The 12,925-nt window shown below is 37.1% G+C and overlaps 1 protein-coding gene across 2 annotated transcripts in view; it reads left to right on the top strand.

The window, feature by feature from the left end:
- The window catches only part of mmp17a (matrix metallopeptidase 17a), a 93,228-nt gene that overhangs the window by 44,497 nt on the left and 35,806 nt on the right, over positions 1-12,925 (top strand). Inside the window, exons 1-3 of one of the 2 annotated variants that reach the window (XM_083564125.1) lie at positions 3,860-3,936; positions 4,038-4,170; positions 5,438-5,573. In XM_083564125.1, coding sequence (XP_083420251.1) covers positions 4,131-4,170; positions 5,438-5,573 — 176 coding nt within the window. In that variant the 5' untranslated portion in view covers positions 3,860-3,936; positions 4,038-4,130. Of the gene's footprint in view, positions 1-3,859; positions 3,937-4,037; positions 4,171-5,437; positions 5,574-12,925 lie in introns of those variants that run through there. The other variant, XM_083564124.1, reaches the window with a different exon arrangement.

Raw genomic sequence — 12,925 nt, 5'->3', positions numbered from 1 at the left:
TCATCATAATATACATTATATAGATATATTAAATTAAATTAAATTTTATTAATGGAGTCATGTAAAATTTTAACTAAGAATAGAGCTGGAAAACCATAGAGAAGTAAAACGGGGCTACTTGTGGAAGTACAGTTAAAACATTAATTAAGTTAGTGAAATGCATTTAGCTACCCTTCATGACTTCTTTCATAAATGTTAATCATCTACACACCACTATACATTCCTATGTGAATAAGCAGGTAGTAAAGATACGATAACATACGGCAAATGTGTTAATATAGTCCCTATGATTTGCCTTTAATTGTTAAATATTGTTAGAAAGTTAGAAGATTAGATATACTGTATGAGCAGGATGGAGCGTAAAATTTGCCTAAGTGAAAAAAACTGAGCAGGGCTACTTGTGGAAGTTCACTATATATAAAGTTAGTTTTAACTAATTACTGTAAAGCTTGAGTAAACCTAGCAAGCAGGATTGATATTATATTTTATATAATGTGGTTATGTGGTGTATAACTGAACACTAAAAGCTAGCTGCTACAATACAAAGGCCATTCAGCTAGCTTGTTTTCTGCTAGCGAACAGCCAATAGATTAGGACCACCTCTGTTGTTAGCTAGCTTGAGCTAAAGATGTCTCTGACTGCCATAATACAAGCACTTTGTATTTACCACATGCATGATGAATTTAGTTTGCATTGTGACAGCCAGCTATTAGAATTTAGTGTCATCAAAACACAAAATTTCATCATTCTAGCTAACATTTAAAAGATTGGGAATAATGCGTTTCTTTATTTTCTGAGTGAAAGATGCACATATTTGCTATTAAAGTATGATTTGTGACAGACATCTTTTTCTTTTGTGAATCTTGATTGGCTTTTATACTTTTTAGTAAAATTGCAATTTTATTGTATTATACTATATGCTCTGATGTAGCATTTTTTTAATCCCTCTCATTTCTGTGGGGAAAAATAAACTTGCATTAAACCACTGTTGCTGTTAGGTTTTGTCATCTGTAACCTCAAGCTTCTAAGTGACCTTTGCAACAACAAAAAAAGCATTTTTAACAATCATTTATGTCCCTGCTTTGCTTGAGACCCTGTAAATTCCTGAGGTCAATCACCATCTCATCTTCTTAATCGCTTATGTCGATGATTTTCGACAATTCATGCAGCTAGATTAGTCGACGTAAGGTTTTTCTTTAAAGACCATATTAATTAGCAGGGTTAGTCGGGAGCAGAGATTCAACATGACCTTACAATATAAATAATTTAAGGTCACATTGAAACTACTATTTATGGCGAATAAAGGGTTGTTACACGCGTTCAAACTTATAACCTTTTTATTATATTTTGAAAAGGTAACCACTTTAAGTAGAGTATTAAATGCCACTAGGTTGGAGTAATAACTTTAACACTTCCAACCTTATTAGATTCTAGAGCTTATATCCTCAAACTATGTAACTTCAGTGCTAAGATGTTAAAATTAGGCTTTGACAGAAAGTAACCCAACACAAAACCTACAGAGATTTTTGGAAAAAAAAAAAGAAAGGACTTATAATTATATACACTGAGGTTTAGAAGTATGAGTCCATTCCTTGTTAGCAATTCTATGTGTGTTGAAATGGACCAGTTCTTTGAAGAAAAAAGCACAGACCAGACAGTTCGTACTAGTCTTACTCTTGTTTATTTGCAGAAATACAGATGTTTTTATACACTACAAAAGTATGTTGCCAGCCTTTGATTGGTGTAAGCATTAATTAGCTTAAACAGCACGAGCAAATAATAACGCGTAAAAGCACATGTTGGCAGAAAATATACGTGCAGCTGGGAGAGGGTTGGAAAAATGGAAAGTTTTGTATAATTGGGCAGTTGGTTCTTACAAACAGTGCAAGGATTGTAACAATAAACAACTCCACCACATCTAGTGTTCTTTCTGTCTATAATGTATTTGAATTTTATTTGCAAATGATAATATCAGCAAAAACAAGAGTAGAAAAAGTAGTATCTTAAAACTAGAATGAAAAGTGATAAAAAAATTTGAATCTTTAAAACTATGTGAATTATGTTCTTGTTCTGTTTCTCTGGGAATATTAGTCACACAGACGCCAGGATGTGTATGAAAGCTATCCAAAGTTTTATGAAAGAAAGAATGCATATAAAGTCCTCCATGACGACTATGAGAACATTGCGTTACATATTAGTACACGACGAACCAAAACATTGTTGAAGGTTATTTCTTTGTACAAACGTAAGCATCTATCATAAAGATAGAACTAAAGATATAAATGACTCCTGGAAGAATAACTAAATAAGTGAAATATTACTTACCCATTATATTACCCAATATTACACATACCTTTTTTTTTTTTCTTTGTTTTTTTTCTTTTGCACAGTATTCTTCATTTGGTTTTTCCTTTTTTTTCATGGATGCTTAGAATCGGTTTTATTCTTGCCAAGTCTGTTTGTTTGTTGCCCTAAAGCTAAAGATGTCTCTGACTACAAGCACTTTGTATTTACCACATGCATGATGTATTCAGTTTGCATTGTGACAGCTAGCTATTAGGATTTAGTGTCATCAAAACACAAAATTTCATCATTCTAGCTAACATTTATAAGATTGGGAATAATGCGTTTCTTTATTTCCTGAGTAAAAGATGCACATATTTGCTGTTAAAGTAATTAAAGCCAGTATGATTTGTGACAGACATCTTTTTCTTTTGTGAATCTTGATTGGCTTTTATACTTTTTAGTAAAATTGCAATTTTATTGTTTTATACTATATGCTCACAGTTCCTTTTTTTTCATGGATGCTTAGAATCGGTTTTATTCTTGCCGAGTCTGTTTGTTTATTGCCCTGGCATTTTCCTGTTGGTGAGCATGCTCTTGTGGATCTGTTTTTGGATCGGTCTGCCTGTCTTTTTTTTAACAAAAGCAAACATTGCACATGCCTGACATTTAAATCAATGGATGGACTTGAACCGAAGAAAAATCTCACCTTTTTGTATAAAGGATTTTACAATTTTCCTAGAAGTTCATTCAAAATGTTGATACGTTTGTTTACAATCTTTTTCAGTTTTTTGAAACCTTTGGATTTAAATTTCACTGTGAGCTTAGATTTCAGAAACACACTGTACAGATGGGTCACATTTGTGCATTTGGTAGACACTCTTATCTACAGCAACTTATAGTTATTTTATTTTATTCGACTGGGCCATTGAAGGTTTAGCATCTTGCTCAAGAGCCCACAAAGGGCAGTTTTTTTCAGTGCTGCAATCAGAAGCCCAGCATCTTAACCACTGAGCTGAGATGTCACACCTGGATGGAAGACAAAATCATTTTTTGGATGAAGAATGGTCCAGTCACAGCATTAAAAAGTGATTTTTTTTTTTTTATATTTGAGAAAGCACATTAATTGTGAAATCATGCCCACACTTTTGCCTGAGATGTGGGTAGAAGACCTCCCAGATGCTTCAGAGCGTAGGCAGAGATTTGACTTCTTTAGCATTTCCACGCTTTGCTGCGATTGCTGTGTAAACACAAAGCAATTTTAATAATGGGATTTGTTGAGACGGTGTCATTGAAGATGGCCTGTGTTATTGATCGGAGTAATTCAACATTTATACATACCTGTCTAAACAACATTGAGATTCGAGACACGGCAGCCCGCCGAGTAAAGATGCCCCGACGGCATGGTGTATGAAAGACCGAAATCAATTATTATTTAATGTTTATTTAGAAGTTGAAATTGTTGCCATTGGTATAAAGTCCATTTTGCGGTTAATCCGAGTGTGTTTGAGAGGTGGAGGAAAATCGAGCAGATGGCTGTCACTTAAATATCACAGAGAGACAATGAAGCTTGGGCGCACGCATATGCTGCTCTGAAAGACTGGGACGGCAGCGAGAGCGATGATAAGCCGAAGGGCAAAATAATGATACGAAGTATTTGAGATGCATTTTCTGCTGAGTATGCTTTATACATGCCTAAATTCTTATAGAGTAAAGCAAATCCCTTAAGAACCCCCTCTTCTCTGTGTATACAGGATTGGCTGAGTAAGTTCGGGTATCTCCCACCAGCTGACCCTGTGACCGGCCAACTGCAGACTAAGGAGGCTTTGACCAAGGCGATTAAAGCCATGCAGCGATTCGGAGGCCTGGAGGAAACCGGAGTGTTTGGTGAGCGTCTGCTTGCAACATCGCACCTTCTAGTGTTTTGGAAGTTAAAAGAGCGCCGGTTATTTTTTTGCATAGAACAAGAAACTCATTTATGAACTCTACGTGCCTGCTAATTTACTGTGGGAAATTGGCTTGTGCTATTATTTATATCACTCACCAGGTGTGCGTGCTGGTTCGTTATGCAGACTCGCTCGTCTTCGAATCATTATCTCTGAGAGGACTGCTTCACACCACTTTTATGATAGCCGAGCACAGGTATTTAAAGTGGAATAAAATGGAAGTTATGAAATGTATTGAAAAGTAATCCAAAGATAATAGAAGGGTTAGATAAGCAACAAGGCAATCGGCAATGAGAAAAGCTAGAAATGGCAAAGACTTCGCAACGAGCTTACAGCTTGCAAACTCCAGAACCAGGAATTGGTGTTAGAATTCACACACCTCATTGCGCAAATATAGGTTCATACTCGGTCTTTGTCCTTTCATACAGCGGCAACTTTCCGTTCTAATCGAAAAGCTAGCGTTATTCGTAGGGATACAAGTGCCGTTCAAGTCAAACCAGGTATAAAATTAGATGCTAGTGTGGTGGGACTACAAGCAGTAGTAAATGGCTAGAGTGTCTTATCACTGATAGGTGGCGCACTTGTGCTGGGCCAGTCCAATGATTGTTGATCAAGATGGCAGACAATAGTGCGTGATGATGTTTCTCGTGAACGAAAGCGTAAAACTGACACATATCTAGAAGACTATCAATCAGTACAGCGCTGAGACGCTCAGTAAAACATTTGGTATTGTGTAAAGGTTTTAAAGATGGTCGTATGTCCGTCAGTGATGTTCCCCGGTCGTGTAGGTTCCCTGCCCACATTAGCATTTCAGCACTAATGTCAAAGTGAAGCTGATGGTAATTTTTTTTAGTCTTGGGATAGAAAATGGCATGTGCTTACCATATAATTAGCCAATACATGTTGATATACAGTGTGTATTGTATAAATGAATTATGTCTATGATTAAATCTATGTTTTCCCTCTAGGGTCTATGTATCAGGGTTGCACTTTTAAAGTGATTCATCACTCGGTATCAGCGGTAAAAATATAACAAAAAGTAACAAGACGACATTCTTTTTTCTAAGATTTCTAGAAAACTCAGATGATCTGTTAGAAAAGAAAAAGTTGACAAAGAATCTTTTACAACAAATGATCAATAGTCCTGTATTATATATTGAAGTGTATTATACATGCTAACAATTGTGTATGTTTTTCTTTTTTTTTAGACCAGGCTACCTTGGGTTTAATGAAGACGCCACGCTGCTCACTGCCAGACATGTCGGAGGCGGAGACAACGTCTAGCAGGAGAAGGCGAGCCCTCACGCCTCAGAAAAAGTGGGCCAAGAGACACCTGTCCTGGAGGTATAGTAGCTGAAGCTATACACTGTCATGCCTGGGTGTTGGTGGAACACTTACCATGGACTGTCCATTATAGCCTTGCAGTTTGCACAGGGACAGAGACAGAGCTTCGGATATGTGTGACAAAACAAGAGTCGTCTGTCTCGCTGCTCTCGTGAAAGGGAAGTTTATTAAAAAGCACTGAGCAACATATGGATTTTGCAAATTTATCAACACAGATGGGTGCTGATGGAGACTGATTTAGAGAGTTTGTGCTCCTGTAGCGAGAGCAAACGTGTGCACGTTTCCGCATGTCTCCCATAGGCACGGTGAATGCTGTACCACTTTTATTGATGGTAGAGGTTTTGGGCAGGCTTGTGAGGTTTTTTTTTTTTGGTGTTTTTTTTCTTTCATCCTTCCTTCTCTCTCATTATCAGATCCCGCTGAGATTTCACACATTCATCGGTACCGATCTTACAGCTCTGGTCTTGCCTCAACCAAAATTCTTCATCCCTCCTTATTGTGAAACAGATTCGGGCCACAGTATGATTCCTCAAACATACGAGTCAATTCAGTTGCTGGACTTTTTTTTTTTCCTTCTGTTTTTCTTTATTTCACAGCTCACTGGTTTGGTGTTAATTTGGTCTCTGTGCTTGTCTGTAAGGACAAATGTGTGAAGACCGAAAAGCTTTGTTAGGGAATTATCAGGACCAGTGGGTGTGCTTATTGGAAGGCCATTTTATTTCCAACACGGCATTCTTATTCATGTTGTAATTAAACGGCCCCAAAAAAAAAAAACGCTTTGGGGTGAATTAGGGAATCTAACTGTTACAAGAACTACAGAATCATCCCAGCCATGCTTGTGTACATAAAGCCCCATCTCATGCAACCTACAGAATGGTGGCTGGCAAAGTTTTTCCATGGTAGTTCCTTGTTAATGCAAACTGAAGATCCACATGCAAATGATATGCATAACATATACTTGAACATATACTTCAAGGCTCTTCTCTGTTCTGGCACCGAGGTGCTGGAATGAACTTCACCTAGATGTCCGTATAGCGGAGTCCCTGACTATCTTCAAGCGACGATTGAAGACCTTCCTCTTCCTGAAATACTTCAGTTAGCACTTTCCAAGTTTGCTTTGTAGAATTCAAAAGTTATATTATATTAAGTTTGTAATCTTGCGTACCAGTGTAGATTTATTCATTGCTAGAGACTCTAAGCACTTTTGTAAGTCGCTCTGAATAAGGGCATCTGCTAAATGCCGCAAATGTAAATGTAAATCAAAGTTGTAATTCTAGTAAAGCTCATGACTCATAATGGGCAAAGAGACACCAAACTGTAATCCATTTTCAGATAATGCAAGTTATATAGCAAGACAATCAGTTATCAGAAAAGCTCAGTGCTTATACATATGATAGGAATGGCGAGATTTGTTTTCCGTGTTTTTCAACAACTGAAAAAGTAAAATTTTACACTTACAGTACATGTTTACCCCAAGACTCAGCCAATAATCCACCAAACTATTTCCACTCTCCCAGATTTACCTCCTGCACCAAAATAAAATAAACAATGAACCGTGAAAATTAAATCGTAATAGTAAATAAAAACAAATAAACCAAATTAGGGGCACGTTTTCATAAGGTTTTAAAGCCACAACGTACCGAACATCAAACAAAGATACTGAAGAAAACGTAACCTAAAAAATAACAAATAAGTAACCGCAGAAAGGCCAAATCCTATCGATGTTTTGAACTATTCAGCTTCACCCCTAGACCAATTACATGTTACATTCCTATTGAAAGAAGGATCATATGCTGTTCCATGGGCACATTCGTGGTCTGCATGAAATAAAACTTTCATATGTAAAAAATTTAGGATGGCATAAGTGGCCATATTTAGATTAATCTGGCTTTCAATACATTTTCATTCTAACAGTCAATTAGGACGGAAAGCCTTCATCTTTTCAAACTATGTAATTAGAAATTTCTACATTTCAAATTGATTCTCTCATTTTTTTTTTTTTTTTTGTAGTTTTAAAAATGATATCAAATCACACACCCACACTGAAGCTCTGGATGGTGTTGAGGATGGTTTTGGGGATCTCCATTCCACCAGTATCCTTTTTCTTGGGAATGGCACTGGCTCATCCCCCTTTTATACAGCGAGTAATACTTTTATACTCAAGTAATACTTAAGTAGATAACCTCATTCCTATCAGTTTGTCCTGTATTTGTTTAAATGACTTTAAAGGTAATTTAAGGTTTGTTTAAATGATCTTTAAGGTCATGGATATGAAGCAACTGAGGTTCACCAAAATCTAATAGAAATTTGGATTGGAAACCGTTTAAACCTGACACCGTAATCTATAAATCAAAGTGTGGTCACTGATGCCAGTGATATGAATTAAAAGCGTTTTAATCAAAGCTCACTTCCATAAATCCAGATGGTGTAAATGTTCCTGCTAACGATTTATGACTAATTTTATGTGTTCAATTTAATAAATGCTTAATATAAATATTTGAATGTCTCATATAAATGTTTAAAAGTGTCCGTCGTGGTTGGGTTCATATTGAATTTAGTTCTAATTTAAGTTTTTTTCTTAAATTTAGGTTAAAAGTCAGATATGTGCACATATATGGTGTAGCAAAAGCTTATAAATTGTAAATCAGTAGACCGAATGCAGCTGAGCCTTATCCCCTGGTGCACCTGTTTTGTGTGTGTGTGTGTGTGTGTGTGTGTGTGTGTGTGTGTGTGTGTGTGTGTGTGTGTGTGTGAGTGTGATGGCTGCAGGAAGTAGCAGAGGAGTACACATGAGCCAGGTGAAAGGCCAGGCACGGTAATAACTCAAGTAATGGTCTGTTTTAGGAGCGATGATAAAAGCCTTATTTGATCATAGAGTAATGGAGCAGGCATGAAGAGGGAGAATGAGAGAGAGTCAGAGAGGGGGAAGAAAGAGAGAGAGAGAGAGAGAGAGAGAGAGAGAGAGAAAGAGAGAGGGACTGGAAGCTGCCAAGCACTGTGAATTGTTGTTCTACAGATTCCTTCGAAAGAAATATATATTATACGGACCCAGGAGGAGCAGTGGATCAATAGATCAATATTACAGGGTGGAAATATAGGCAGGAGTTGGCTGTAGTTAACATTATTTTGTTGAAGTGTTATACTTCCTGCTAAAGTTACTTCTGGCTCACTGTCTGGGCCTCTGTATTATAGCTAGTAGCTAGATAGCTAAATTCATTTCTGTAGTTATCTTGGCTTTGGGGTTTATTTCCGGAGCCAAAAACGTCAAACGGTAGAAGCTTTTAAAATCCCCTGGAAAGAGTCGGAAGAGCTACATGAATGGCCTAAAGATGCAAGACATGACTGAGTAACTTGAGAACTATACGGATGGATTTAGACTGTAACTGGTTTAGGACTGTAATATACATAAACAGTTCTGCATTTAAGGACTGATCACTGAACAGCACACCTCGGAAATGATCAAACTGAAATGAATAGACATTCAGTGTCACCCAGATGAGGACGAGTTCCCTTTTAAGTCTGGTTCGTCTCAAAGTTTCTTCCATCTCAGGGAGTTTTTTCTTTCTAATCTCGCCACTGGCTCACTCATTAGGGATAAACTTATAGGCATTAAACTTACAAGTTCATATTTATAACCTCTATTTGTATAAAGCTGCTTTGGAACAATGTTAAAAGTGCTGTATGAAATCAAAAATTAACTGAACTAAAGAGTGAGGCAGAATAAGGAATCGGATTATTGAGTTAGAATGTAAGTCATATTTGGTTCGAACGTAAATAGTGGGACGGAATGGTGATTTGGAATAGTTAGTTGGAATAGTGAGGCAGAATTGTGCATCAGAATAGAATCAGAATCAGAATAGAGTCAGAAAAGTAAGACTGACTCTTGAAGATTGGTTAGTCTAAACAGTGAGGCAAATTAGGGATTCGAAATAGTGAGTCAGAATATTGAGGCAGATTAGTGAAGTAAAATAGTGAGTCAGAATAATGAGTTAGAGGAGTGAGCTGGAATAGTGAGGCTAAATAGTGAATCGGAATTATGACTTGGATTAATGAGTTTGAATAATGAGTCAGAGGAGTGAGCTGGAATAGTGAGGCAGAATTGTGAATCAGAATAGTGAGTCAAAATAGTCAGGCAAAATAGTGAATCAGAATAGTGAGACAGAAAAGTGAATCGGAATTGTGAGGCAGAAGAGTGAGTCGGAATAGTGAGACGGAATAGTGAGGCGGAATAGTGAGTCGGAATAGTAAGGCGGAATAGTGAGACGGAATAGTGAGACGGAATAGTGAGGCGGAATAGTGAGTCGGAATAGCGAGACGGAATAGCGAGACGGAATAGTGAGTCGTAATAGTGAGACGGAATAGTGAGACAGAATAGTAAATGGGAATTGTAAGTCGGATTAGTGGGTTACAATAGTGGGGGGGGGGGACAGTTAAGTGGAATAGAGAGACAGAACAGTGAGTCAGGATAGTGAATTGGAATAGTGAGACAGAATTGTACGCTGTTACGAAAATACATGCTGACAGTTACAGCATAATTGACCTCCTTCATGAAAATAAACCAAAATTACTATATTAAACATTATATAATAATCCTAACAATTGTATGTGTAAATGCTGCCACTGTACACTATTTTAACACAAAAAAAATCATTTTCAACAATACATTTTCTTTTTTTTGTAGTGCAGTAGTACTGTTCGTGGCATAGATTGATTCTGGACCACCCATTCAAACGAAACTATTTAAAGCTCTGCAAGATATCTAAATGAAATGCTTTAATATTTAATATTACTAGATTCCATTCTTGGTTCCTGCTCTCATTTCTGTTGATCTTTCTTTTCTAATCATCTTAAAGATCTGTGTAAACGTCTGTCAATAGGCGCGTGTTAACCTCCCGGCAAAGGGAAACAGGTTTGGGGTTAAATAAGCACAATAATGGTGTCAATCTCATGATTTTTTAAAAACCTCTTTAATTGAGTCTCGTGTCAAAATATACGCAAACTCAGGATCCGAAGGTGACAATAGTTTTTGAGCCTATAGAGTGTCTTCGGTTCGGCTGTAATGCATGCAGTCTGGATGAAGGGTGATATTGCATACAGAAAAAAAAGAAAGCATGTGCAGAAGCTTGTATTGAAGCCTGTACTTCACAGGCTGACAAAAATGATGTATAGCATCTGGTATATCACCCTGTAAAGTGCGTAAATATGCAGGGTGTGCAAACAAATGAGTGAAAAATGTGCTCTGCAGAGTGTCAGAAAGCGAATTGGTTCAGAGAAATGGCTCTGTAGAAGGTGTGAGTGTGTGTGGGTGGGTGTGGGTGCGCACACTCAAATAGTGCTCAGGCACTCAGTGGGTATTGAGAGAGCGCTGATTGATTGTCCAGTGAAAAGCCACATCCAAGACTCCGAGTCGTGTGAGTGTGTACGAGATTCATGGGCACACAGTACATCGGGCAGTGCCAGTCAGATACAGAGCTTCAGGATAGGCTCATCGCTCCACATTAGTGCCCTACCACACGGGAGACCAGCCTCCCACTTGTTAACACTCAGTATAATTACCCAAATAGATTAGGAGTGATTGCATAGAAGCAAGTGTTTTTTTTTTCTCTCCCTGCAGTCCCATTGTGTTCTTGATTTCCCTTGTTGATTACTGAGGTTTGGAATAAAAAGGAGTTACGATATGCATCTCACTGTTTGCTATCCTTCATTACGCGCTATCATTTTTCTATCTATAAGATCCTGCTCAAACTTTAACCCTTCAGTTCCTTAAAATTGAATACACTCACAAACACACGGTGACCCTTTGACTATACGCAGTCTCGGGGTGGATCTCAAGCAGCTTCCTAGAAAGTAAGGATATTGGATTACACATTGCAACACACAGGACCCAGAACTTATTTCTAATCTTCTTGTCACTCACTATATATATATATATATATATATATATATATATATATATATATATATATATATATATATATATATATATATATATATAAAAAGTGGGATATTTTATGTTAATTGTTTAGCTTAATTGTGCATGTTAGTGTCATGGCAACAGCTAGCTGGATTTTAGCTAGCGAAAATTGTAGGATGTACTAGTGGGTCTTTTTTATACACTAAAAGCTAACTGAAAGACACCATATTTAGAATGTCAAAGTGAAAAAAACGCTAAAGAAAGTTGTGTTTCTTTTCTTTCTACAATACGTATCAAAACGACATGCTAATTAGATTTGTAGACAAAGTTAGCCGAGTTCTTTTTGTTCGTTTGTTTTGTTGTTGTTGTTGTTTTTATTAGCATTGTGGCAAGTAGCAAGAAGTAGAAGCGTTTTAGTGCACTGGGAAGAGAGCTGTAAAAAAGCCGTCAATTACTGTGACAAATACAATATTTTTGAATAAACAGATACAAATACAGATATGAATATGGAGCTTTTTTTTTTTTTTTTTATTGCGGTGCTGTTTATTGGTCGATTTGTTTTTGTTGATTTATTGATTGATTGTTATCATGAACTGTTTCCAAAAAATGTTTGCAATGCAATTGAGACTAAAGGCATGCATTGGGACTGGGATTTATTGGGATTGGGGGACAGGGACTATGTTTCTTGACCACTGCACCTCTATGTACCGCATCACGTGTTTGATTGTGCACCTGATTCATGTTAACAGCAATTAGCACTTGTAATTAAACGCATCGCTCAAGGCACCTTTTGTCTCTCATTTGTCTTTCCGTACTGTTTGTTTTGCCTGTGTTTCAGTTCCCTGATTCGGTCCTTCTTCATGGTTGTTTTATGTTTGGTTGTTTTATGTTTTGTTGCAAGTGTTTAGTCTCGCGTGTCTTGTTTCTCGTGTCTTAAAGACGCAAGCAATTGGAAATGAAGGCAAAAACATGACCATAAGAATGTCTTTAACAACCTTAAACATAATTGTAATACAGCTAGTGTTTATTAATCATTCGTTTATTCTTAGTAACTGCCTGGTCAGGCCAATGTGGCTTATAATAGGCTACTGATATTTATATCTTTTTTTTAGAACTTGTACTAATACATGAAGCAAGTTGTGCAGACACTAATAATAACTTCTAATAATATTAACTACATGAGTAGGGTTAAAACTCAATGTTATACAAGTCAAGTCAAGTCAAGTTTATTTCTGTAGCGCTTTTCACAACAGACATTGTCTCAAAGCAGCTTTACAGAAATCAACAGTCAAGGTGAATGGTGTGTATTTATCCCTGATGAGTAGCCGTGGCGACTGTAGCAAGGAAAAACTCCCTTAGATGTTATGAGGAAGAAACCTTGAGAGGAACCAGACTCAAAAGGGGAACCCATCCTCATTTGGGTGACATCAAGAGTTTG

Source organism: Silurus aristotelis (genome assembly GCF_946808225.1).
Source record: "Silurus aristotelis genome assembly, chromosome: 16".
NCBI lineage: Eukaryota > Metazoa > Chordata > Actinopteri > Siluriformes > Siluridae > Silurus > Silurus aristotelis.
Note: the sequence above shows the minus strand (reverse complement) of the source record. Positions and strands in the feature narration are given on the sequence as shown.